Raw genomic sequence first — 24,449 nt, 5'->3', positions numbered from 1 at the left:
TGAGCATGGGAAAGCAGGATGGAAGGACCCTGTACATCCTTACCCAGTAAGGGGAAGACCTCCTTACCCGGTAAGCCTCTTCCCAAAGCCCATTGGACCGGTACATGTTCACTGTCGCCTTCCACTCCTGGGCCTCAAGGTAGTGATACTCAGCCTCCTGGAGTCGGCCCTCGGCCTCCAGCTCCTGGGGAGGGAGAGGCAAGTCAGGATGGGGAGAGGGGCAGATGGAGCCTCTTTGGGGAAGAGATGGGCGGCAGCAGGAGAAGGGCTCACCTTGCCCAGATGCAGGTGTGTGTCACTGAGGAGGTCTGGGTGGTGCTTCCCTACTAAGCGGATCATATCATCATACAACTTGTGCTTTTTGAACATGGTGATGGCAAGATCAGGCTCTTCCACGGTCACATATAGCCTGGGGACAGGAGAAACACCTGTGGCCTCCTAGACCCAGATTCCTGCTGTGAGAGTCGTTCCTAAGGGATTCTGTCCCTGTCTTCTGGGCAGAGGGCATATATCTGCAGACCCCAGCCCTCAAGCCCCGTATCCTGCTACACCTCTCCTGGGGCCACGGCTCACCTTTCAGCCTCTCGGTACTTGCCCTGCTTCTCCATCTCCTGAGCCTGAGTGATGTACAGCACCGAGACATCTTCTGGTCTCATGCACTTCATGGCCAGCTGTGCAGACACAGAGGGTCAGGGCAGCCTCAGGCACTAATTCCCAAGGGAAGCAGAGGGCAACACAGAGCGGACAGGGAAGTGGGGTTTCTTCAAGAAAGCCTGTTTTCACAGGAACTCTGAACTTTCCCAATAAGCACAGGAGTTTGGTTACTGCCACTCTCCTACTCAGCTCAGGGATCCCAAGTCCATAAGGAGCAGAGTAAGAACTACATTCTGCTAAGGCAGGAGGGTCAGAGATGCCCTGTGCTGGGTGGGGGCACACAATCCCACTAACTTACTCCTATTGCACCCACTGGGCTCTGGAAGCATGAACGAGAACAGTTACCAGTGTGACTAGAGCTCCAGCAGAGGTATTTCAGATTCCCAGCTCCCAAGGCCATCTGCTCTCTTCCGAATTGCAGGTTTGGGAACTAGAGCCTCTCATGATCCTTGCCTTTCCTTTTGGCTAGGCATCAGTTACCCAGACCGTACTCTGGTACTCTTCCTCGGCTTGCGGGGAGCCCAGTGAAGTGGGGAGATTGGCGACTAGGGGAAGGGACAACACAGCCATGAAGGTAGCATTCTCTTCTCATGAATGTCACCCGTTGCCCACCTTGTGGGCTTGCTCCCAGCGGCCAGCCTGGGTGTACATGTCTATGGCGTCTTTCGTCCGGTCTCCCTTAGTGTAGAGCTCTTCCGCAATCTGCAGGTGAGACAGGGAGAGGCACAAGGTCAGAGCGACAGGGTGAAAGCAGCCTGGAGGAGGAAAGAACAAACCTCAGCTGGGAGGGAGCAGAGCCTGGGACTCCATTAGCGTACAGTCACAGAGAAGACAAGGTGACTGTAGGTGTCTCAGGCTTTCTTCTGTTTTGATAAAAGACCAGCCCCAAACAGTATGAGGACAATACAGTGGGAGTTTAAGATTACTTTGCCAACAAAGGTCTGTCTAGTCAAAGCTATGGTTTTTCCAGTAGTCATGTATGGATGTGAGAGTTAGACTATAAAGAAAGCTTTTGAACTTTCTTTGATGCTTTTGAACTGTGGTGTTGGAGAAGACTCCTGAGAGTTCCTTGGACTGCAAGGAGATCCAAGCAGTCAATCCTAAAGGAAATCAGTCGTGAATATTCATTGGAAGGACTGACGCTGAAGCTCAAACTCCAATACTTTGGCCACCTGATGCAAAGAACTGACTCACTGGAAAAGACCCTGATACTTGGAAAGATTGAAGGCAGGAGGAGAAGGAGATGATTTGGTTGGATGGCATTACCAACTTAATGGACATGAGTTTGAGTAAACTCCGGGAGGTGGTGATTGTCAGGGAGGCCTGGCGTGCTGCAGTCCGTGGGGTTGCAAAGAGTTGGATACGACTGAGTGGCTGAACTGAACTTAAGATGGCCTCATGTTTTTGCAGTCCATGATGATTCTATACTGTAAATATGTTGGTGATACTCTTTTTTTTTTAATTAAAAAAAATTTTATTGAGGTATAATTTACAATGTTGTATTAACTTCTGCTTCAGTTTTATATATACACACACACACACACATATATATATATATATATATTCTTTTCCATTATGGTTTATTACAGGATATTGAACAGTTCCCTGTGCTATACAATAGGACCTTGTTTATCCATCCTATATATAATAGTTTGCATCTGCTAATGTTGAAGTTATTCTTGAAGCATCTCTCATGCTAGAGACCTGCTTTATATGTCTGGGAGAGGGTTCTGTGTCACGTCAGAGTGAAATGGTGGCGTGTTTCATTTAGGGTGGTGACATTGTTGGGCCCCAGTAAGAAGGATCTAGGGAGGTGGCCCTTTCTGGGCTCTCTCCTCATCCTCCTGTACTATACTGCTCCATGCTGCAGAAAGGGGCTGTCCCTCACCTCATACTCCTGCAGCGATGCGTAGTGTTGGGCCACGCGAGGATAGTATTTGGACGCAGTGTTCCGATCCTGCAGATCTAATATATAAATTGCCTTCTTCCACTGGCGGGCACCCAGGGCAGCCTCAATTGCTTTAATGGAGCACCTGGCATAGTTGGAAAAGGGATAAATGTATATGAGGAAAGAGGAAAATGGATGGAGGTAGAGATATCTCAAGCATACACCAACCCACATTCGGAGATTTCCCTTGTTTTAGTGAGGCCTTGGTGCCCTTGCCTGTCCCATCACCTCTCACCTCATGTCCAAATGCCCTCTGCACCCCTGGACCACCACACCTGGCTTCGATGTAATGATTAATGGCCGCATCGAGCTGCTTCTGCTGCACCAAGTGGTCCCCCCACGCCTCCTCTAGTCTCACCACTTCCACTGGGAATGCCAACCGAGCCAGCTCCACCGCTGCCGGAGACAGAGAGGGCATTCAGTGCAGGCTTCGGGCACCATGAGGCAGAGAAGTGAGGCGTGGAGTACAAGGGAGAAGTGGAAGGATGGGGGATCCCTGAAGCCAGGTGTCAGGGGACTGTTAAGGCAGGAGTCTGCAACACTGTGGACTGGCCAGTACCTTTCATGAATGCGCTGCCTTTACAGTAGCACTCCAGAGCCCGCTGTGGATTTCGAATCTTCTCAAAGAGATCACCTGCCTGTTAACACATCCCATGTTACTTCAAAGATACCCCTACTACACAAAAATCAACTGTCAGTCCCCAGTGTGCAGGATTCAGCCAGCACTCAGGGAGGGCTGTGCACTCCAAGACACCACTGGGTAGGAGAGGGCACTGAGCCCTGGGGGCTACGGGATGGGAACTGGAAGCCAGGGTACCCGTTCATACAGCTCGCCCTTGATCAGGGCAGCAGTGATGTGCTCCACCAGCTCCGTGTTGGCCAGCAGTTCCTCTCGGTTCAGCACCAGCCGAGCAGCCTTGGCGGGGAGCCCAGCTTTGAGGTAGAGGCTGATGGCTGCTAGCCCATCCCCTTGGCTCTCCTGAAGTTCGCCTGCCCGCTCCTCTTGCTGTGTGTCCATCAGCCACTGGTAGTAAGCCCGGCGCAGCTTCTCTAGGGCCGGGTGCCCCTGACATGCAGCAGAAGATAACCAGGAGTCACGCCCCTCCTTCCTGCCCCGCTGCTTCCCATTATGTCCAATCCCACTGTAACAGCCGAAATCCTCCCAGTCACCAGAGGCCCAACTCCCAGCACTATAAGGTCCAGCCCCAACACTGTTTCAGCTCCTGCAGCCTCCTTGACAAGAAGGGGTTTCTGATACTGGTGGGCCCTAGTTCTGAACAACTGTGGGGAAGACAGAACCGGTACCTTGGCCTCAGCCACAGCGATACATTCATCCCAGCGGTGTAGCTCCTGGTACATGTCCATGGCCTCCTCAACGGCATTCTAGGGGAGGCCGGGCAGAGGGAGGAGGGACACCAGGAAGACACGAGGATCAGAAATTAGCAAGCTCTCCTCAGCCTGGCTGAGATGCCAGCCTGTGTGGGTTGAAAGCTTCATCCTTAGTATGAAACTAAAAGAAGCATAAGCTTCAGGGCACCTTATTTGCACAGGCTCCTTCCAAAGCAACTTTTCTTAAAGAGGGCTTCTCAAACTGAATAAGCATTGGGCCTCACAAAATTGGGATCTATCTCCATGCACAAGAATTGTGGAGAACAAAGGGAGATGGTAGACTTTCTATGAAGTAAAGAAGTGATTGTCAGAACGAACCCAGAGGAGGAAATTATGGAGCAGTGAAATTCACTGTATAAACCTTTTTAAAGTTTCTCTCCAGGCCTCTGATAGCCCAGCTGACCAGCGCTCATTCTTCCTCTGAGTTTGCCTCACTTTTTTCTTCTCTGATCCCCTCTTCCATCCAGCTCCTCTGCTCCTATTACCTGTTCTAAGAAGATCATTTCCGCCAGCTTGTAGTTCTTCTCCAGCATGGCTAGTCGTGCTCGGACCTGATAAAAGTCTGTTCCTTCTCCACCCTGTGAAAAAAAAGAAGGTTCTGGTTATTCTGTTGGTGCCCATGAACAATTCTGTCTGTGTAAGTGGAGACAGGGAGGTCAGAGAGATGTGGAGGCTAAAGGCTTAGGAAGCTGAAAAACTTGGGGCTTAGAGGCTTGAGGTTTGGCAAACAACTCCAAAATGGCCTGACTTGAAGGTGGCGATGGGGAGGGCAGGGTAGAGGAAATTAGCCATGGCTGGAAAGCTAAGAGTCGTGGGTCTGAGTGCCAAGAGAAATCTCAGCTCAAAAAAGTGAACGAATCAGGAGAATACTTACATATTCCCGAGACACTTGATCTGCAATCTCATTGGTTTCATGGAGGAACCGAGCTTTTGCAACATGTCCCAGAGCAGAAAAGCACCTAAAGTATGGAAGCAATAACAATAACAATATTATTATAGAATCATCATTAATTCATTGGTTTAGCAGATATACGATGAGCATCATTATATGCCAGGCACTTGTTCTTGCCACTGGGGACACAAAGGGGTCCACTGGGGACACAAAAACAAAGATGAGGGCCTGGCTCCCAGGGAACTTACTTTCTAGTGGAAACAGTTAATTAGCAAACAAATAAACAAAGATTAATTGAAATAATGGAAAATGAAACTGAGGGAACTATTTAAGTTGGTTGTCAGAGAAGGCCTGTTCCAGGAGCTGTCATCTGAGCTGAGACCTGAATCCAAGAAAGAGCCAATCATGGCAAGATGGAGGAAAATTACTCCAGGCAGAGGGAGAAGCTAGTTTAAAGGGCCCAAGGCAGGAGTGAGCTTGGTGTGCTCAAAGGGACAAAGGATGCCTGTGTGGCTGGAGACTAATGGGCAAGTACCTGATATGAGAAGGAAGTGGGGTCAAATCTTGTGGGGCCTTAGGTGTTTGTGTTTTATACAAAGCACAAAAGCAAGAGAATGATTTAATCTAACTTATGTTTTTAAAAAATTACCACAGCTGCTATGGTTCTAAGAATTGTAGGGGTCTAAGTAGCAGTTTCTAATTAATTAAGAGACTAATTAAGAGGTTTTTGCACCACTGTATGCAGGAGATGGTGGTGGTCTGTTCTAGGGTGGAGACAGGGTTGAACAACTAAGAGATTTGGGGTACGTTATAAAAACCCTGGCTCACTGTCCCTATGACTTGCAGTGAGTCTAGCTGTCGGGGGATGGGATAAAAGGGACCAAGGACGAATCTTTGCCAAAGCCACAGCAGCTGATGTTTAATGAGCACTTCTGGTCTGTGCCCTTTGCACAGATCCTTTCATTGAGTCTCCCCTATCACTGCCACTCTGCCACTCTTCTTTACCATCCTGCAAGATGAATACTGTTATTATCCTGATTTCATAGAGAAAATGGAGAAGCCAAGGCTTGAGAAGGTTAAGTTAATCTCTCTAAAGTTACACAGTTGGTAAATGGAATCAAGATTTGAAATAGGAGAGTCTGGAGTCCCGTGTTTTTCCTATTAATTACACTCCTATAGCATTATTGGAATATACGCATCAACACATAGATTGTAGGGTAGAAACGTTAAACACTTGGAAGCAGCACCTAGTTACAAGGTGGGGGAGTGAAAACAATAAAAGACATACTCTTATAGGAAGTCAGATAAAAACAAATATCATATAACATCGCTTATATTTGGAATCTAGAAAATGGTAGAGATGAACTTATTTGCAAAGCAGAAATAGTCTCAGTTGCAGAGAACAAACTTATGGTTGCCAAAGGAAGAAGAGGGGATGGGATGAAGTGGGAGATTGGGATTGACATATATACACTATGAATGTATCTAATCAAACAGATAACTAATGAGAGCCCACTGTACAGCACAGGGAGCTCTACTCCGTGTTCTGTGGTGACCTAAATGGGGAGGAAATCTAAAAAAGGGGGATATATGTATATATGTATGAATGCCTGATTCACTTTCTTGTGTTAGCAAGAAACTAACACAACACTGTAAAGCAACTACAGCCCAATAAAAATTTTAAAAAATAAATAAAAGCCATACTGTCGTACTCTAGGATGGGAGGATGTTTGGAATAACTGCACTGTGGAAGGGTTCCATGACATCTGTTGGCATGGGAAGGCAGGAGGTGCCCCAACTCTGGGGAGGAGCAGCCCACGGGGAAGACACTGTGCGGCCATCTCTCCCTCAGAGCTGCCTGGCACCTGGGTTCCACAGCCCGGCTCACCTCTCAGCAATGTGTAGCTGCTTTGCTTCCAGTGACAGCTTACTCAAGGTTTTCCACATTGCTTCTGTTTCTGGGGTCATTTCCAGAGTTTCCAAGAAGGCTGTGGCCCTGCAGAGGGAAGGAAGCAAAGCACAAGGAATGAGTCCAAGGTCAGGAAGACACTAAGGAATATTGGTGATGGGGCAGCAAGAGGATGGGGGAGGCAATTATTTGCCCTTTTTGTCTAATCTCCTCCTAGGACCACCAGGTCCTTTTCAGACATGGCTGGTTTTGCTGACTTCCCCACCACCGTGCTGGTTATCAGCCTCGTGTCTCACCGGGTGTAGTTGCCGTCATCAATGGCTGTTCCAAACTCAATAAGGCCCTCATCCAGGGTGTAGGCAACTGTAGTCACACCTTCGGTCACCATCACCTCTGTCTTTCCCCCACCTCGCTCCAGACCTACAACATCACCCTGTAAAAATTCAATTCCCCCACCCCACCAGAATTCCAGGTGAGTGTTAACACAGGCTCAACTGCAGAAAAGACCCACCCTCATCCAACCCTACTGCTCACACTCTGAAGGAATGACTATACTCTCTGTTTTTCTGACACTTCCCTCAGGCATATAAAAATTCCCCATCTGTGGGGTTAAAGTACATCCCTGGGTTAAAGTACACCATAGCTATGATAGCACTAGTGGCTAGGGATATGTTGACAAAGTGTGGCATCCACTTCTGCTGCCAGCAGTACCGTGACTTGGTATTCGTAAAGGTTCTCCAGCTAAAATTCAACTTGAACTTGGAACATCCTTTTTAATGTATTGCTGAGTTCAACTGAAGAAATCACTAGGAAAACTTCCTGCTCCCTCTCCCACCCTTCCCCTCCACAAAAAGGAAGGTCAGTAAGTTAAAACCAAAAGAAAAAAAGACAGAGAGAGCAGGAAAAAAATGGAAGGTGAGCAGATGGGAAAACTATAGTTGCCCTAAGGCAAACATAGTATTAGGAGAGTAAACTTTGGGTCCTTCAGCAGAATGGGGAGGCCAAATCTGAGGATTTCTCATTAAACGTGGATCCTCTATTCAGTAAAGGAAACCAAAGGAGTACATAGATCATTAACATGCCTGATTCCTGCATAAGCAAATACAGATCATCTCTGGAGGAAAGCACGTCCAACTAAGGCCCTCAGGATTCCAAAAGATGACATTCAACGTAACATGAGCTCACAATTAAAAACTACCAAAATACCACTTAACAAACCACTAGCAGGAAGTAAACAATAACTACAGACAACAGTTTCAGACCTCCATGGATCTAGGATATAAAAAATAATAGGAAAAAAGACAGTTATGGAATATAAAATAATTATGTGTGAAACATTAGAGACCCAAAAGATGAAATATCAAGCCAGGAACAAGAGACTATCAAAAAATAGTCAGGCAGGTTGGAGAAAGAACCAAGTAAAGCCTTTAATTTTTGAAGTGGAAAAACAATACAATAGATGGTTTAAATAGTAGACTAGACAATGATGAAAGTGAACTGATGAACTGAAAGATGTATTTTAAGAAATTATGCAGAATGGGAGGTGAGTTTGGGGGAGAATGGATACTTATATATGTATGGCTTTGCTATACACCTGAAACAATCACAACATTGTTCATCCAATATAAATCCAATATAAGGTAAAAAGTTTTTTTTAAAAAGAAATTACCCAGAATTTACCATGGAGCTAAAAAAATTTTAGCATGAAAAGGCACAGAAGACAGGACAAGAAATCTAACATATGCCTAATTAGAGTTTTGATGGAGAGACTAGAGAATATGAGAGAAGAAGCAATGTTTAAAGAGATTATGGTTGAGAAATTTCCAAGACTGATGGAAATATATGTACTTACAAATATAGGAAGCACAATATACACCAAGCAAGATAAATAAAAAGAAGTTTATATCCAGACATACTGTAGTGAAATTTCAACACATCCAAAAAAAAAAAAAAAAAGATTAAAAAAGAAAGATATTAAAAGCAACCAGAGAGAAAAGACAGACCACCTATACAGAAGGGGCTATTAGTAAACCTGCCAGAACAAAAGAAGTCAATCAATGGCACAACATTTGCAAAAGGCTAAGAAAAATTAACTGTCAATCTAGAATTGGGTAGTGAGTCCAAGTATCTTTCAGTAGCAAAGCTCTAAGTAAAAATAGTTTCAAATAATCAAAACCTGAGCATTTTATCATCAAAAGACTTTAAAGAATCTTCTAAATGTTACTTTTCAAGAAGAGGAAGAAAAATAACTCCCGAGGGAAGATCAGCAAGGTTAAAGGAAAAGGTGAATGGGGAAACTGGCACTATGATGGTAAATCTAAACAAATTCTGTCTGTATAAAACAATAATGTCTAGCTTTGGGGATGACAGAAAGGAACAGAATACTGGACAACGGGGTCTTCCCTGGTGGTCCAGTGGCTAAGACTCCACACTCCCAATGCAGAGTTTGATCCCTGGTCAGGGAACTAGATCCCACATGCCGTAACTAATAGTTCATACGCTGCAACTAAAAGATGCCACAGCTAAGACCTGGCACAGACAAATAAGTAAATAAAATAAATATTACAAAGAACAACAACACTAAACAACAATGGCAAAGGGGAGGGAATCAAAGTTAAAGCCTTGTATGGTCCTTGTCTGCAGTGCAATGGAGGGTGGGTGGATGCTGCTTAACTTCAGACTTTGTTAATTTAAATACATAGTGAACTTTTAAGGGTAATTACTATACAAACAGGACATTTAATCTTCAAACCAAAAAAAGGTATTTAGAAAAGGACAAGCTCCCACCCACCCCAATCCAACCTTAATCAGTCTAAAATGAAGCAAAAAAGGAGGGGAAAAAAAGAGATTGATAAAAGAATAAAAAGAAAGCATCAAGTGCTCTACATACACCCGTGGCAGTCATCCTAGCCTAGCACACGGGCCTCTTTTCTGTTTCCATAGGCTCCTCCCAGATTTGGGATATTACTGTGTGTATGAGGTTGTCATGGGGTAGGACAGAGGGTGTAATCAGCAGTCTGAAAAAAACAGAACTCTGAATGGCTTGTAACAGAGAATCAGCACATAAGGAGGTGTGATATGGAATTCCTCCTCAACTGGGGATCTTCCAGTCTAAGGGAACTCCACAATTCGACTTGGTGAATTCCCACTATAATAGGGACCAGTACTCTGAGGGTCTAATATAATGTCAGAAATCTGAACAAGGATGGCTCTGGGGCCCAGACCACTGTGGGAAGCAGTCTAAGTGTCACCTGCCAACTCCATCAGAGAGGTTATGGGTGGCAGGCAGACAAACCAAGCAGCCTTCCCAGTTTCCTTGGGTTCCGATTAATCAGCTCGACACTATGTGTGAGGTGCCCTGGCGTGGACATACCCTGATAGACGACGTGGTGACCCTCTCAGGTGCCTCAATGTTGTACCACACACACAAGTTGTTTCGGTTCTGAGCCACCAGCACATCACTTCCTGGGACCCATTGCACGTAGGAGCAGAAGTTGAGGATCATCGTCTTAGAGCAGCTTTCAATATCGTATAGATGCAACTGGAGGAGCAAGAAGTAGATACACAATTAAGAAAAGATGTGGGTGTCTTCCATCTGGACCATTTCCTAATGGGGAAATGTGGTGAGCTAGCCCACTAGTCAGGTACATGCTGAATTTCAAAGCTTACTGAACTTCGACCATAAACCCTTCAAGTTCATGCTCAGTTGGTATATTCTGACACTGGCCAAATAAGAGATGACCAAAAGAGCAAAGGGCTACACCCTAGGAATTTAAGTTAGGTGAAAGTCAGACTTTCATTCCTAGAATAACTCTGGGCCAGAGTTATCGGTCTGGATTACAAAAATAAGGCCATGAGACAAATTAAATGGCCTAGAAATATGTGATGTGGCTTTTACATCACAGTGAAAATGAAATAAAAAATCACCAGGTAGTCCCTGAGGTCGAACTCACTGGCGATACCACACTGAGATCAGAATCAATAAAGGGCTGGGGGAGACTGTTTTCAAGTCAGCGTCAGTGCTAAGTGTGGCCGAAGAGCACTGGAGGAGTAGGTGTGGTAAAGGTCAGCTGGGCGGTGAGGAAGAGGAACGCAGGGGTGAGGATGGTTCATGAAGTCACAGATTTGTGAATAGAAGAGACACACCACTCCCAAATTCCCCTCATGACTTTGGTGCCTGCATGATACAATCTCTCAGGGTAAAATGGGATGCGTGGTGATATTAGATTTAGAAAATGTTGATCCTTCTGTGCTGTTCATTATGCTTATGGCATAGCCCCAAGAAATCATGCCCCATTCTGCCTCCCACCGCCCCTGGTGGCAGCTAGTACCATATCCTTTACAGACCAGTCAGTGGTTAAGGCCTTAGTAACCCTTCTCACACGAAGTTTCCGGTCCCTGAAGAGAAGCTTGTGCCCAGTCTCATTAAGTTCCAGCCAATCCACACGGCTCTCATGGCTGATGGTACCAATGTTGTAACCGCCAATTAGGTCCACTAGAGAGTAAAGGAAACAGGGTGAAAAAGACAGATTCCACATAATTACGTACAAAGCATCAGGTGGCTTATGAAAGTTTGGTTTTAAGAATGTTGCATTAGTCTAGAGCACGTCACTCAGGAGTACAAATGGTCAGTATAATATAGTTTTGCTAAGTTGTTTCAGATGCCATGTTTCTTCTAAATTTACAGAGATTTCATTTAACTCCGGAGTTAAGTTAGACCCACCAAGAAATCTGATTCCCCTCTGGGACTCTGGGACTTGTCTTATAGCAGGTCAGAACTATGGCTTCTGTTAGTCATGATAAGCCCCAGTTACAGCAAGCCTACCAATGAGAGAAAGCTGATGAACGAAATGACCTCAGTGATCACAGGTGCTCCAAGGAGTTACGTGTACACCTGAGTGTACAGGTGACATAAAAACACAGAGGGTCCACCAGTGTTGAAGGTGCACAGACACAATAGGAGGAACCTCTGACTAAAGTTAGAGGGTTAAGTGTAGAGGATAAATATTAGCTGGGTCTGAATTTTGTAGGTAACATTAAGAAACAATCATGCTTAGAACAGACCACTCAGGGTTGGCTAGGATGCTTTCAGGGAGTCTCCTGAAAAAAGCCCATTCACAACTCTTATATATTATCTTATACATTGTGATCCACATAGTCAAAGGCTTTCGCATAATCAATACAGCAGAAATAGATGCTTTTCTGGAACTCTCTTGCTTTTTTGATGATCCAGTGGATGTTGGCAATTTGATCTCTGGTTCCTCTGCCTTTTCTAAAACCAGCTTGAACATCTGGAAGTTCACGGTTCACGTATTGCTGGAGCCTGGCTTGGAGAATTTTAAGCATCACTTTACTAGCATGTGAGATGAGTGCAATTGTGTGGTAGTTTGAGCATTCTTTGGCACTGCCTTCCTTTGAGATTAGAATGAAAACTGACCTTTTCCAGTCCTGTGGCCACTGCTGAGTTTTCCAAATTTGCTGGCATATTGAGTGCAACACTTTCACAGCATCATTTCTGCTTTATTGACTATGCCAAAGCCTTTGACTGTGTGGATCACAATAAACTGTGGACAATTCTGAAAGAGATGGGAATACCAGACCACCTGACCCGCCTCTTGAGAAACCTGTATGCAGGTCAGGAATCAACAGTTAGAACTGGACATGGAACAACAGACTGGTTCCAAATAGAAAAAGGAGCACGTCAAGGCTGTATATTATCACCCTGCTTATTTAACTTCTATGCAGAGTACATCATGAGAAATGCTGGGCTGGAAGAAGCACAAGCTGGAATCAAGACTGCCGGGAGAAATATCAATAACTTCAGACATGCAGATGACACCACCCTTATGGCAGAAAGTGAAGAAGAACTAAAGAGCCTCTTGATGAAAGTGAAAGAGGAGAGTGAAAAAGTTGGCCTAAAGCTCAACATTCAGAAAACTAACATCATGGCATCTGGTTCCATTATTTCATGGGAAATAGATGGGGAAACAGTGGAAACAGTCACTGATTTTAATTTTCTGGGCTCCAAAATCACTGCAGATGGTGATCGCAGCCATGAAATTAAAAGATGCTTACTCCTTGGAAGGAAAGTTATGACCAACCTAGACAGCATATTAAAAAGCAGAGACATTACTTTGTCAACAAACGTCCGTCTAGTCAAGGCTATGGTTTTTCCAGTGGTCATGTATGGATGTGAGAGTTGGACTATAAAGAAAGCTGAGCACTGAAGAATGGATATTTTTGAACTGTGGTGTTGGAGAAGACTTGAGGGTCCCTTGGACTGCAAGGAGATCCAACCAGTCCATCCTACAGGAGATCAGTCCTGGGTGTTCATTGGAAGGACTGATGTTGAAGCTGAAACTCCAATACTTCGGCCACCTGATGCGAAGAGCTGACTCATTTGACAAGACCCTGATGCTGGGAAAGATCGAGGGCAGGAGGAGAAGGGGATGACAGAGGAGAAGATGGTTGGATGGCATCACTGACTCAATGGACGTGGGTTTGGGTGGACTCCGGGAGTTGGTGATGGACAGGGAGGCCTGGCGTGCTGCGATTCATGGGGTCGCAAAGAGACAGACATGACTGAGCGACTGAACCGAACTGAACTGAACTGATACATTGTCAATTCCGGAGAAAGCACTGGCAACCCACTCCAGTGTTCTTGCCTGGAGAATCCCAGGGACTGGGGAGCCTGGTGGGCTGCCGTCTATGGCGTCGCACAGAGTCAGACACGACCGAAGTGACTTAGCAGCAGCAGCAGCATACATTGTCAATTATCTTATACATTATCAATGAGCAATGTGCTTGCTTTTGTTATATATGCTTAAGATCAGATTGCCAACATCCGCTGGATCATCGAAAAAGCAAGAGTTCCAGAAAAACATCTATTTCTGCTTTATTGACTATGCCAAAGCCTTTGACTGTGTGGATCACAATAAACTGTGGAAAATTCTGAAAGAGATGGGAATACCAGACCACCTGTCCTGTCTCTTGAGAAACCTATATGCAGGTCAGGAAGCACCAGTTAGAACTGGACATGGAACAACAGACTGGTTCCAATAGGAAAAGGAGTACGTCAAGGCTGTATATTGTCACCCTGCTTATTTAACTTTATGCAGAGTACATCATAAAAACGCTGGGCTGGAAAAAGCATAAGCTGGAATCAAGATTGCCGGGAGAGATATCAGTAACCTCAGATATGCAGATGACACCACCCTTATGGCAGAAAGTGAAGAGGAACTAAAAGCCTCTTGATGAAAGTGAAAGAGGAGAGTGAAAAAGTTGGCTTAAAACTCAACATTCAGAAAACGAAGATCATGGCATCTGGTCCCATCACTTCATGGCAAATAGATGGGGAAACAATGGAAACAGTGTCAGATTTTATTTTGGGGGGCTCCAAAATCACTGCAGATGGTGACTGCAGCCATGAAATTAAAAGACGCTTACTCCTTGGAAGGAAAGTTATGACCAACCTAGATAGCATATTCAAAAGCAGAGACATTACTTTGCCAACAAAGGTCCATCTAGTCAAGGCTATGGTTTTTCCAGTGGTCATGTATGGATGCCAGAGTTGGACTGTGAAGAAAGCTGAGCGCCGAAGAATTGATGCTTTTGAACTGTGGTGTTGGAGAAGACTCTTGAGAGTCCCTTGGACTGCAAGGAGATCCAACCAGTCCATTCTGAAGGAGATCAGCCCTGGGATTTCTTTGGAAGGAATGATGCTAAAGCTGAAACTCCAGTACTTTGGCCACCTCATGCGAAGAGTTGACTCATTGGAAAAGACTCTGATGCTGGGAGGGATTGGGGGCAGGAGGAGAAGGGGACGACAGATGATGAGATGGCTGGATGGCATCACTGACTCGATGGACATGAGTTTGAGTGAACTCCGGGAGTTGGTGATGGACAGGGAAGCCTGGCGTGCTGTGATTATTGGGGTCACAAAGAATCAGACATGACTGAGCGACTGAACTGAACTGAACTGACTGAAGCTAAAAACCAAATGCCAGCTGATATCCACAACTGGGATGACCAACTTAAAAATGAATTTTTCTTTAATTCAAAAGCAAAATCAGTAAATCTATGTTTTAACGCCTCAATTTTAAGTACAATTAGAAAGTGCTAAAGCTGTGGGGACCCTATTTATATGAGCACCCTGAAATTACATATAAAATTATGTGTGTAGATATTTTTCTGGGAAAGGATTTATGCTTTTAATTAGATACTCAAAGGGGTTGGTGACCCAAAAAAGTTAAGAGATAAACTCTGTCAATGTACACTGAAGATGAGACCTACAGAGTGAGGTGACTTGTCCAAAGTCATATGGCTCACTACTGCTGTTAGAACTTAGGCCAGTGGACTGTGTTATTATTTGCATTATACTTACATTTCTGAGCTCAGAAACCTCATATGAAATATAAAACTCTTGAAATGTAAAAATATCTTAAGGACAGACCCATATGTATATGGAAACTTGATTTATGAGAGATGACATAATGTATTATTGGGTGAAGAATGGATTTTCAATAAATAGTTACACATATGGAAAAATAAAATTAGATTTCTACTTATATTATGCACAAAAATAAATTCCAGGTAAAAGGCAAAAATTTTAAGTGCCAAAATACAGGAGGGAGTAGAAAGGGATTTCCTAAATAAGACCTCAAAACCTACAAACTATTTATTAAAAAGTGATACACAACACTGTAAATCAATTATACTTCAATTTTTAAAAAGTGATGAAATGAACTACATTAAACTTAAAAATGTCTAAACACTAAGAGATGCTGAAAAGGAGAGAAAAGACAAGCCACAGGCAGAGACAAAATAACTGCAGCGCAAATAACCATCAAAGTCTATACCTGCACACACACAGAACTCCTTCAAGTAAACAAGAAAGTAAGTGAAAGGCACTCAGTCATGTCAGACTCTTTGTGACCCCATGGACTATACAGTCCATGGAATTATCCAGGCCAGAATACTGGAGTGGGTACCCTTTCCCTTCTCCAGGGGATCTTCCCAACCCAGTGATTGAACCCAGGTCTCCTGCATTTCAGGTGGATTCTTTACCAGCTGAGCCACAAGGGAAGCCCAAACAAGGAAAAGACAATCTAATTTTAAAAAGAGGCAATGGATATAAACTGGCAATTCATGGAAGAAGAAATCCAAAATGCCAATAAACAAATGAACAAAAAATTAATACAATGAAATATATTTTCATATATTGAATACATCAGATTGAGCCAATTATGAAGTCAGGCAATTTCAAGCATTGGAGAGGATGTGGAACTGTAACTGCTAGTGGGACTGTAAACTGGTACAACCTCTTCAGAGAGCAATTTGGAAATATTTAGTGAAATTGAGGATGTACCTCTTTTATGAGTCAGCAATTCCATGCTGGGTGTAAACCTTAGAGAACTGAAATACTGCAACAGGGAAAAACCAACAACTTAAATGTCCACCAATAAAAGAAGAGAGAAAAGATCCAAGGAAAATATAATGGAACATTAAGGATTTGACAGAATTTGGTATGGGTATAGAGGTCTTCCCTGTTACTAAGTCATGTCTGACCCTTCTGCTACCCCATGGACTGTAGCCTGTCAGGCTCCTCTGTCCATGGGATTTTCCAAGCAAGAATACTGGAGTGGGTTGCCATTTCCTTCTCCAGGGAATCTTCCCAGCACAGGATTGAACCCCTGTTTCCTACGTCTCCTGCATTGCAGGCAGATTCTTTACCCACTCAGCCATCAGGGAAGCCCATGGGTATACAAGTAATAATAATAAGAAAAGCACTTAGACTACTGCTTGGTATATAATAAGTATGTAACAAATGTAAGCTATTCATATAATATTATTATGGGTATACAAGTAATAATAATATTATTATTATGAATAGCTAACATTTATTAAGCACTTATCATATACCAGGCACTAGTCTAAGTGCTTTTCATACGAAGTAGGTGCTATTTTTATCCCCACTTTGTAGATGAGGAAACTGAGATACAGAAAGGATAAGTAACTTACCTGAAGATCACACAGGTAGTAAGTAGACAAGTGGGGAGGTTTGACTCCAGAGCTCTGCTGTTAACAACTACACTACCTGGATATGTTATTCTCTAATAAGCTTTTTAGAGAATATCATGCTATTTTTTATATTTTTCCCTATGCTTGAAACATTTCATGATACAAAATTAACTATTAATATATAAGTACGATTTATAAATGTGAACACTTGTGATATGTACATACAATGTGTCATCACTACTTATTAATGACAAACTATACAGAGAGTAAGTCCCCTTCCTAAGGGGGCTTACCAGTTCTAAGAATCTGTGATCCTATGAAGTCTAAACAGGAAAATTCTTAAATTTTCTAATGGTTCTTCTCTACAATTCACAATTTCCCAGCCCTAAGATAAATGCCTACAGAACATGAATAATTATATGGGCAGGCCTATACACATCAAGGTATCTATATCTAGACTTCTAGACACAGACACACATGTGAATTTAAGCATTTCACATATCCACTGTAAGAATGCAGACACACATTTACCTGCTGTCTCTGAGAGTCTTGGATTCTCCACTGCACACAATCCTGTGATATGGAAGTGCTTTATAAACATCAATTTTGTTATTACAATTATGAGGGAGTCTTACTCACCTATAGCAATAGTCTTGATATCAACAAGATAAGCCAATTTCTTATTATCCTCCATTCCTCGCTGACGCCTCTCATTAATACGGACACTGAAACATGAAAGGTCAGGTAAGGCAAAATGGGCTTAGGTAGCTAGGATGTTTAACAAGAGCTCTGAAACAAGACATGGGATGAAGGTTTTAGATTAACTTGAGGATACAGGAGTTAGAAGTCAAAAAGGAATTCTTTTGGGTTTCAAAAATTTAGAGAACTAGGTGGGGTTACCTGATGAGATGGGGGTTCATGAATTCAGTACGTACAGAACCCAGGGTATCATTACTCCCATATTCCACCAGGGTGAGCTCTCCAGCGTTGAAGATCATGCACACCTGGGGATGAATGGGATTGTTATGTGGTGGAAAGACTGCATGAAGAAAGAGACAGTCGAGGGAGGCACATTGCGAGTTTACAGCAAAGTCCACTTTTCTCTTTATTCTGTTCCTCTATTTCACCTTCCCATTTTATCTGCTGTTTCCTCAACCCCTTACCACTTGCCATCCTAAGACACAGAAGCTAGAAGGAGGTTTATGGTGAATCAAGCTCTACTCACATTTTCATTTTCAAAGAAATACTTCTCATTGCCACCAGATCCCTGCCAAGCTACCTGTTAAGGGGGAAGAAGACATAAGGAACCTGTGGATAACCACCCGAGGCAATGCTGCAAGAACAACAGGGTGGGACGCAGAGGGATTGATCTGGAGAGGTCTGACATTGCACAAGAGAGACGCTGTATCAGATTCTGCCTTGGTCCCTGTGCTTCTGGGAGAAGGTGTTAAAAAAAAGTCCAACAGCAGCGATTCAAATTCCAGGATTCTAAACCTGGATCTCACTCCCTGAAACCAGGTCCCCAACACAGGAATGTTAGAGCATCCCATGGAGACCTTCCCCAGGAACCCTGCCTCACTTGGACAGCACCTCAGGATGCCCCATTCCCCACCTCTCCATGTTTGGTTCCTACCTCACTAAGGCGATTTGTGGTCAGGTCCCCCAGCAGCAGTGTGTCTGACGTGTGGGCCACCAGGTAGCGTTCTTTTCCCAGGATTTTCACTTCTTCCACCTCATAGCCATAGTGTGACTTGAGTACCACTCGGGTCCCCGATGAGAGGTTCTTCACAATCACCTTGGTAGGAGAGGAGTCTCAGCTCCCCCAGTCCGAAAGTGGGGGGAATGGGCTGTGTCCTTTGCCTACCGCCACAGTGCTAAGCAAAAGCACATCTTGTTTCCTTGCCTGGCCTGGGATATTCTCCGTAAAAAGGACATCTCACATTTATAATGCTTTTACTATTTATAAAACGCTTTCATCTATTATCTCTTTCGATGCTTATAATACAAATGATTCTGAAAGTTCCACTGGGTTAAACTAATCACTCACCCTACGTTCCTGTAGCTCTCTACAAACTTTTATAACTTTACCATGTGTGCTATATTATTTTTTGATACATGTGTCTCCTTCACTAGAATGATCTCGATTAAGGGACAATGTATTACAGATAACCATCTTTGAATTCTCAACGTCTAACAGTGCTGACAGAAAAAGAAAGGACAAATATTTCTGGAGAAACTGAAAGACTGAAGGAATCAATGAATAATAAATGAAGGAAAGGAGGGTAGAGGTAGAGAAAAGATAAAATTGGGTTCAGGAACTAAGGCAAGAGCTTGCAACATCATATACAGTGAGTTCAGAGGCCCTAAAACAAAGGAATTCAGAATTATAATCCTATTAATTTCCCCAGTTGACATCCTATAGGGAGTCAAGTTTTAAACCAGGAAGATGTAAATGGCAATCTCTGTACCCCTTAAACCTGGTATTTAATCCTTCTCTTACAATAAGCTGGAAGACCTACAGTGGGAAAGTTGTCAGACACATTCTGTTCCTCAGAACAGCTCTGCCAGAGGTTAAATTTGAGTCTATGTTGGGGCCAGACCACAGGGTAGTACTGCAGGGATGAATGAGCCATGGCATGACCTCAGTGTGGTAGGCTATCAGCTGCTTACCTGGCTAGGTCCCACATACGTCAATTCAAACTTATTCTTGTAAATGCTCCTTCGAAGGCAGCAGTCAAACTGTTCCACTCCACCACAGAGTGTGCCCTGGAAGGGAAAGTGGCAGCATAAAGGGCAACACACACAGGATAGAGGCATGAAGAGGGTATTTAGAGACACTCTCAAACCCTAGGTTCTAGAATCTACAGAAGAGTCGGCAGTGAAAGGGCTGGTAGTTTTTGGAAGTATCAGCAGGAAAGAGGTGGCGCTTGCAGGACTCAAGAGCATCACATAGTTAGTGATGGGATATGAGGGAGAAACTAGCCCTGCCTATAAAACTCTTGACCCATGTGATCTCCAATAAAGTATGGATTTCTCTTTCCTGCCTGGAACTTCGGAGTTTTAGACTGCGATCAAAAGGGAAGAGGAGTTTCTCCAGTGTCAGGAGAGAGTACTTTAAGATAGGTGGGATTCTTCTTAATTTGAAGAAGTCACCAAAGCAGAAAGGGGTTACTAGTTGCATACCGCACAGAGTCGTGAGCCATCCCGCTTCCAGGCCAAGGCAGTGATGGTGTATAAGTTGGCAATCTCCTTGGGCTTTGCCTCTTCCCAGATGTTTCTCCGAGGACTCCAGTTGAGCACCCGAAGTCTGAAATTAAGTATGTGGCTTTTAGAAGAGATGGAGGCTGAGAAAAAGTGAAAATGGGCTTGTAATGGAAGGAAATGAGTTTTGCTACATCAGAGAACAGAGGAAATAAAAGAAAACAGACAAGGTGACGGGGGGTGGGGGGTCTAGTAGGAGAGGACAAAAATGTTCGAGGGAAGTAAACTGGGAAAATCAAGTCAAAAGTAAAATAGAGTAAGACAGATAGGAGTGAAAAAATAAAGAGAGACTGTGGATATTTAGAAAAATGAGCTGTTAGTATAGAGAAATACAGAAAAAGAAAAGAGAATTGCTAGGAGTCAGAGAAGAAAGAAAGGAAGAGACATACATGAGACTGAAAGGGACAAAGAGAGCACTGACAAAGCTGGGGTTAAAAGCACTCCAGGAAGAGATGGGACCTAGACTCCAGCTGTTTATGCACCGTCCCATCATTCATGCATTCATTCACAAACATCTGAGCACCTATGATATACTAGATGCTAATCTAGGCTCTGGAGACTTGAAAAAGAAAATAATAGAGGCTCTCTTCTTAAGGGCTCTTCAAATTAGCCCGTTAGATACAAACACCAAAGGATAATACAGTGTGATAAACACAAAGCCAGTAGTCTGAAAAGGCGCAACGGGAATACAAAGAAAGTAGAGATAAAGTCTGCTGTGGAGTCCTGGGGAGAGACTGAGACACACAACCAGAGCACGGTGCATCTTGGAACTGATGGCATGCTAATGGATGGTGGGAGCAGGAAGAGGAAAATGTGCATGAATTAAAACTTGAGAATCACTTGATTCTGACACTCAACCAGTCTTCCACTTTGGTTGGGAAGCAAAACTGGGCTAAAGAAGAGTGTACACAGGGAAAGTAGGCAGAAGCCACAGCTGGACAGGAACCCACCTGTCATAGCTTCCCAGCACAACCGACTGGCCCCCAGGACTTGCTGCAGCTGTGGTGAACTCCCGCTCCAGAGGGTCACGGCTGTAGTCAAAAGTTTGTAGCACGTGGCCTTCCTTTCCATAGGCCACAATCCTCCGGTCACAGCCTGCAGCCACAATGCTGTTGGTTGCCCACGCCAAGGCATAGGGTGGGCACGGATGGTTCACCAACTTTCCCTAAGAGTAGAAGAGGGTTTCTGTCACTCTGAGGACACCACCTCAGAAATTTCTCATTCCTAGCATCTGACACACTCCCTTGGACAATTCTACTTGAGGAAATCTTTTCCCCAACATTTTCCTGCCATAACACATTCTAATCTGAAGACTTCACAAATTATCTGTCTTTACCACACACTCATCTTCTATGACATTTTAATATATATGCACTTATCAATTTTATGTTCAAAATGAAAGTCGCTCAGTCATGTCTGACTCTTTGCGACCCCATGAACGACGCAGTCCATGGGATTTTCCAGGCTAGAATACTGGAGTGGGTAGCCTTTCCCTTCTCCAGGGGATCTTCTCAACCCAGGGGTCGGACCCAGATCTCCCGCATTGCAGGTGGATTCTTTACCAGAGGAGCCCCAAGGGAAGCCCTTATGTTCAAAGGGAAACCTCAAAATACTTGTTTGGAGATCTTCAATACTCACCTAGTAAGGCCCCCAAAGGAAGCTGACCTATACATCAACCAACACTGTATAGGCCCACAGGGAATATACGACTCCTTTATTTTAGGAAGGGCACATTTAATTATGATACAGATAATTCTTATTGTAAATGATTCAAACAATAGAGGATTAAAACATGAACCTTCCTTTATTCCTCTATGTTTTCCCTTTCAAGCATAAACAACTCTTTTGTTCTTTGAATTTATAAATATATGTAAAGCATTTTACATAAATGAGAATAATTTTTAATTTTCATTTCTCTCAGAGTCTTTATTTCCCTTTGCCTCAAGGTCCCTTCCACTTGATTCATCCTTTCCTATAACTATTAAGCTCTGGCCTCCTGAAAACAAATCCTCTTCTGCGGCCACATCCAGGTGTCTCTCTGCCTGAGGCCTCACCTTCCAGCCTCCTCCCTGAGCACCATAATCTAACTTCCTTAGATGTCCAACCTCCCCTAGGACGGTGCTTGGGATTTGCTTCTCTCCTTTCCCAGAGCACCCTTTATTCATACCTGTGACTCTCCTGAGCCTTCGTCATCAAAGAAATACCTAACAATGGTGCCATCTGCATGACCAGAGAGAATTCCTTTCCCAGAGCAACTAAAAAAAGGGAAAAGGAAGAAAGGAGAGACATAAAGGAAGCAGTTAGAACATCCTGTCTCCCCAAGAAAGTCCCCTTCCTCATCAGACTACTCTGCCTGTGGTTCCCGCTCCCAGCCCTCCCCATCGTTCACACTATGGTCCCTCAAGCCAAGACCCGAGCTTTTCCTACCACTCCCAAGCTTCTGGGATACCATTCTTCCTTACTCACTTTGTTGTCAAGGACACCACATAAGAATCTGTCCCATAGATGGTAGATGATTTGTTAGTTTTGGTGTTTGCTAAACGAACCTGAAAATGGGAGAGTGGACACAAGTCTGGTTAGGCTACTTTCAACTCTACCGAGGACCTTAGGAACAGAAATAAAAACACAAGAACTGTTCCCTGTGTGGTCTCTCCCCAATAAGTAACTTGACCCTCAGGGAGAAAATGAACCATATACCTCTTTCCAGAACCATTATCCCCATCCACAGCCTCTCCTGTGCTTCTCTTCCCTCCTTTACCTTTCCTTCAGCCAGCCCAAAGACAATGACGTATTCTGCTGGCCACTGCAGGCAAGTAACAGCACTCTGGAAGAAAGCAAGAATGAAAAGGATAAGCCTGTCTATGTATATGAGCACACAGATAGACAATCTAAACCTGAACAGCCTATCACATGCCACCACCCCAACCGCCCACAGGGAAGGAGAGGGGAGGACATGACTGGGTTCTAAGGAGGAAGGCACAGCGGGGTAAGCAGCCAGGCAGCACCATTCATGCAGCAGGAAAAGTCTGAGCTAGATATTAACAAATGCCAACTTCTGGCTGTATTTATAAGCAGATATACTGATATGTTTGTTCCTCCTGATCTCTCAGGGATTGGTTAGAACATTACCGTCTGGATGAACTTGTTACAAATGACTTTCTTGTCACCCCTGCCAAATAAAGGAGAGAAGCAAATTAAAAACCACATCCATGAATAAATGTCACAAATGATGCTGGGGGAGGGGAAGGAGTTGCAGACACCATCCTTGGCCCACCAGTGTTGCCTGTCACTCCACGGAAGCCCTCAGAGGAGGCATAAGGAGCCAGAGTAGCTTTGGAAGAATAATAAAAACAGAACATCACTCCTGGCTCCCCAGGATCTCAGAGGGCCTCCTTGTTGATCTAAGACTAATTCCTCCAGGGATGGGATCACAGGAAACACAGTGCAGGCAAAGGGAGGGCAGCAACAGACTCCAGAAGGCCCCTGCCTTCCAAGCCCCAGCATGACTCCTTATTTTATCCATTCCCCCTTCCCACAGAGGCATTTCTTCCTGCCTTTCCCTTCTTCTCTGGGACACCCCATCTCCCAATCTCTATCCTCACCAGTCTTCTCCAATCTTGTAGACATAGATGATGTTGTCAGTCTGTCCTATGGCAATCTTCGTGGAATCAGGAGAAAAAGCCATGCCCTTCACCATATAGCTCTTCCTGCCATACTAAGAGTCAAAAAAGAAAAAAAAAAATAAGAAAGAAAGAAAAGGACAGAAAAAAGAAGTAGTGAGTATACTGAAAAGAGAAGAACAGGTGCATATGTGATGGTAGTGGGCTTGAGGGCTTTGTACTGAGAAAAGGAAGGGCAGGCCATTTCCTATGCCTGTGGCTAGGAAGCAGGTTAGGAAGCCTTCTAGGCTTATAAGGTCCCATCAACAGATTAAGGTACACGTGAGTATTCCCTTCACCTTCATGTCGGCTGGTTTGGTGGAGAATTTATCTCTTCGCTCCCCATGTTCATCATATAGTAAGACCACACGGTCCACTGTGCAGACAGCAAATTTGGCATTGTTCTGGGACCATGCCATGCAGGTGACCTTTGCAGCTCCATCCTGCAGAGGTAAAGGGGACAAAAATAATCCAGATGCTGGCGGAGAATGCTATTAGCATTTCTAGTTCCATTACTTCTAGTGTGACTTTGGTCAATTTTCCTTCTAGCACAGTCCTTAAAACAAAGAGATGCCCATGATCTATCCAGGTCTCTGAGGCCTCAGAGCCCTGGATGGTGGAACAAACTGCTTCTAGAAACCATAATGCAAACGCACTAGGAAGTGACACAGTAATAAGTACCAGTGTGCCCCTACAGTGGCCTTCTTATTCCCTCAT

At 44.2% G+C, this 24,449-nt stretch overlaps 1 protein-coding gene across 3 annotated transcripts in view; it reads right to left on the bottom strand.

Moving 5' to 3' along the window:
• IFT172 (intraflagellar transport 172) overlaps positions 1-24,449 on the bottom strand; it is a 37,454-nt gene that overhangs the window by 10,511 nt on the left and 2,494 nt on the right. For all 3 annotated transcript variants that reach the window (XM_055540662.1, XM_055540660.1, XM_055540663.1), the window contains exons 2-29: positions 24,032-24,175; positions 23,676-23,788; positions 23,203-23,242; positions 22,832-22,897; positions 22,540-22,619; positions 22,241-22,328; positions 21,024-21,238; positions 19,996-20,119; positions 19,483-19,578; positions 18,446-18,607; positions 18,038-18,091; positions 17,713-17,816; positions 17,452-17,537; positions 11,175-11,287; positions 10,166-10,333; positions 7,089-7,225; positions 6,772-6,879; positions 4,866-4,950; positions 4,477-4,569; positions 3,908-3,985; positions 3,420-3,668; positions 3,162-3,240; positions 2,878-2,998; positions 2,543-2,687; positions 1,267-1,356; positions 574-671; positions 274-409; positions 68-184 (exon numbers count right to left, since the gene is read on the bottom strand). In XM_055540662.1, coding sequence (XP_055396637.1) covers positions 68-184; positions 274-409; positions 574-671; positions 1,267-1,356; positions 2,543-2,687; positions 2,878-2,998; positions 3,162-3,240; positions 3,420-3,668; positions 3,908-3,985; positions 4,477-4,569; positions 4,866-4,950; positions 6,772-6,879; positions 7,089-7,225; positions 10,166-10,333; positions 11,175-11,287; positions 17,452-17,537; positions 17,713-17,816; positions 18,038-18,091; positions 18,446-18,607; positions 19,483-19,578; positions 19,996-20,119; positions 21,024-21,238; positions 22,241-22,328; positions 22,540-22,619; positions 22,832-22,897; positions 23,203-23,242; positions 23,676-23,788; positions 24,032-24,151 — 3,165 coding nt within the window. In that variant the 5' untranslated portion in view covers positions 24,152-24,175. The remainder of the gene's footprint in view (positions 1-67; positions 185-273; positions 410-573; positions 672-1,266; positions 1,357-2,542; positions 2,688-2,877; positions 2,999-3,161; positions 3,241-3,419; positions 3,669-3,907; positions 3,986-4,476; positions 4,570-4,865; positions 4,951-6,771; positions 6,880-7,088; positions 7,226-10,165; positions 10,334-11,174; positions 11,288-17,451; positions 17,538-17,712; positions 17,817-18,037; positions 18,092-18,445; positions 18,608-19,482; positions 19,579-19,995; positions 20,120-21,023; positions 21,239-22,240; positions 22,329-22,539; positions 22,620-22,831; positions 22,898-23,202; positions 23,243-23,675; positions 23,789-24,031; positions 24,176-24,449) is intronic.

The sequence above is a fragment of the Bubalus kerabau genome, chromosome 11 (assembly GCF_029407905.1).
Source record: "Bubalus kerabau isolate K-KA32 ecotype Philippines breed swamp buffalo chromosome 11, PCC_UOA_SB_1v2, whole genome shotgun sequence".
Lineage (NCBI taxonomy): Eukaryota > Metazoa > Chordata > Mammalia > Artiodactyla > Bovidae > Bubalus > Bubalus kerabau.
Note: the sequence above shows the minus strand (reverse complement) of the source record. Positions and strands in the feature narration are given on the sequence as shown.